We start from the raw sequence: 2,773 nt of genomic DNA on the forward strand, positions 1-2,773 counted from the left end.
ACTGATAAGGTAAGCAAGTAAAAATTAAACCTTTCATTACCAACCCAGCTGAAACCGGCTCTGGCTCTATAGTACAAATGTCTTGCTTTCATAAGTTTTGAATTAAAATCTTCCACCAAACCTTAGTCACAATTTATGTTCCTAACACTAGTTTAATGATAACTAAGTTATTTTACTAAGTTCTTTGTTATATTTAAAATTAATTGAAAGAAACAGAGAGCATCTCAAAATAGATACAGTAATGAAAGGGTTAAGATTGAGAATTCCCTTTAGTCCTGCACATAGCCACAAGACAACCTCTCTAGTGTTGTTGCCACAATAAAAACAATGCATGCAGTATACACTGTAAAGGGGTTGGCAAACAAACAAAGAAAACATTAAGAGAACTCTTTAGTGTTGTGTTTTCAAAGATGTATGACAACTTTTCTAGTCCTGGTGTTAATTTTATTACTCTATAGGAGAATATAAGTTCAAATTGAATGTGGCAACATTCAAATACCAAACAATGAGTAACTGAATTAGGAAAAAAAAAAGTGAAATTATACAATATAGTATTTTAATGTCTGAACTGTTTCCACTGACTTTTGAAGTAAAATACTGACTAATGCAGTGATTAATTGATTGAATACAAAGCAATGGCATAGAAATATCAATTATAAAATAAGCATAAACTTCAGATTTAAAACAACTCGAAAAATATTTACTTTGAAAAGGATACAAAGTGTGTGTTGTGGCCAGTTTAGAACAGATATAGTTGACTCATAAAGTTGAACTGATGGCACAATATGATCCTCTTCAAATTGGTCTGACAATACAATAGTGTACTGACAGCAGGGTTTCTGTGATGCTTCACTGGTAAAATACACACAAGCTATGGTAAGGGTAGTAGTAGTAGCGATGGCATCAGAACTAGCTTGGCAATTAGTTGGCCTTTTCTTGGTAAGTAAAATAACTGAAGAGTGTGCATAACCAAGTAAATAAGGTGCAGTAGATTTAAAGAGTTCAAGACCTGTTTAAAAAGTAACAACATACAAAAGTTAATGTAGATTTAAGATGCCAAGCCATAAAATAATTTAGAATGACAATCAATAAAATGAGAAACAAGTTGAAGGAGACTTTCTAGAATGTTTTACAGATGCTTTTCATTAGCTTGATGATTGTGTAAATTCAAATATTAGTGAAATTGTTGGCAGTGTCTTCTTACGAACTATTGAATATGAAGTGGAAGTCATGGCTATATATAGCCAGATAATCTGATATAAGACATAATGGAAGCGCTTATTCAGTGGCAAAAAACCACACCACTCAGAGGCATTCTACAATAGTAAGTCAGTGCCAATAAGTGAGAACACTTACCTTCTTTACATAGCACCAGAGCCAATACAGATTCCTCACAAGTAAAAAGATATCTCAGATCATCCTCCAAGGAAAAAGCTGACAATTTACCATCTATGTGGTGCATACACAATGTAGTCTCATGATGTTCATTGCTGTCATAATGAATTGAGCTAGAGAGAGAGAGAGAGACAGAGAAAGAATTAGTGATATTTTAAGTTTATTAGTAAACATAATTTACAACCTTAAGTAGTTTAAAAATAAAAAGTACCAGTTTGTTGCCGGTAGCTTTTCCTGACAAGAGAAATTGAATTCATTTCTGAAAACCAACAAAATGCTCATTAGCCTTGTTGCTGTTGTATTAGTAAGAGCAAGGTGGATAACATGAGTATGGCTATAACATATAGAACAGGGAGAAATAGATGTGAGTTGTGCATAGAAGATATGTGCCAATTACTTAACAGTAGACTAGAACAGGCCTTGAGATGTTTATACCTGCATGGAAAAACCTTTAAGCATTTTCATGAAGGAGGTCAGGTAGGATGACATCCTATACACAAAGGGGTGCTGAATGAGAGAGGTATATATTGGGATATTATCTGGCCTAACTTTCAACTAAATATCATTGTTATCACTAGCTTGAAATATCTTGTGGGTTTTTCACAGCAACACATACATGTATGGAAACTGAATAACCTAAAAGTGCACCATCATAAAAATATATTGATAAAACCCCATCAATGTAACTTAGTTTAATTCTATTCAATCTCCTTTTATCCAGAGAAAAAAAAACAAAAAACATTCAGCTATACTTAAGCCTAATTTCATATATACATTAAACTCCCAATTTCCACTCTGGTACTGGTGTTGAGGTTGTCCTAAGAATGAAACTTTATAGCCATATTGGATTTCAACATATCCTCCATCACTTCCTTTTGTGTCTTAAACTAGCCACAAACAGATAAGTCAACTCCGTTTTGAACCATGCTTGCTGATGGACCCTAAATGGGAACATTATGCTGGGTTGCATGTACAACTTCACATACTCTGTGCAGTGGAATCCTGCCCAAGGGCTAAAAACCTATGGCCACTAACAACATGCTGTATGAAAAAAAAAACAAAAAAAAACGAGCAAAACAGATTTTATTTAATGAGATATGCTGAACATGGAATGAAATATATTTATTTATAAACTTTAAACTGAACTTCATTTGTTTAAATTCTACGGAAACAAGCAAAGGTGGACGAGTGATAGATAGATATATAGAGATAGATAGATAGATAGATAGATGGATGGATGGAGAGAGAGAGAGAGAGAGAGATAGAGAGAGAGAGATAGAGATATATATATATATATATAGAGAGAGAGAGAGAGATAAGCAGACAGACAGACAGACAGATAGATAGATCACTTCTAACAGCTAATACCATGACAGTG

General features: G+C 33.6%; 1 protein-coding gene across 2 annotated transcripts in view; it reads right to left on the reverse strand.

Annotated features, from left to right (window-relative positions):
- LOC106869329 (spatacsin) overlaps positions 1–2,773 on the reverse strand; it is a 110,830-nt gene that overhangs the window by 103,987 nt on the left and 4,070 nt on the right. For both annotated transcript variants that reach the window (XM_052974099.1, XM_014915038.1), the window contains exons 2-3: positions 1,357–1,508; positions 719–1,009 (exon numbers count right to left, since the gene is read on the reverse strand). In XM_052974099.1, the coding sequence (XP_052830059.1) occupies positions 719–1,009; positions 1,357–1,508 (443 nt within the window). The remainder of the gene's footprint in view (positions 1–718; positions 1,010–1,356; positions 1,509–2,773) is intronic.

This window comes from Octopus bimaculoides, chromosome 17, assembly GCF_001194135.2.
Source record: "Octopus bimaculoides isolate UCB-OBI-ISO-001 chromosome 17, ASM119413v2, whole genome shotgun sequence".
In the NCBI taxonomy this organism is placed as follows: Eukaryota; Metazoa; Mollusca; class Cephalopoda; order Octopoda; family Octopodidae; genus Octopus; species Octopus bimaculoides.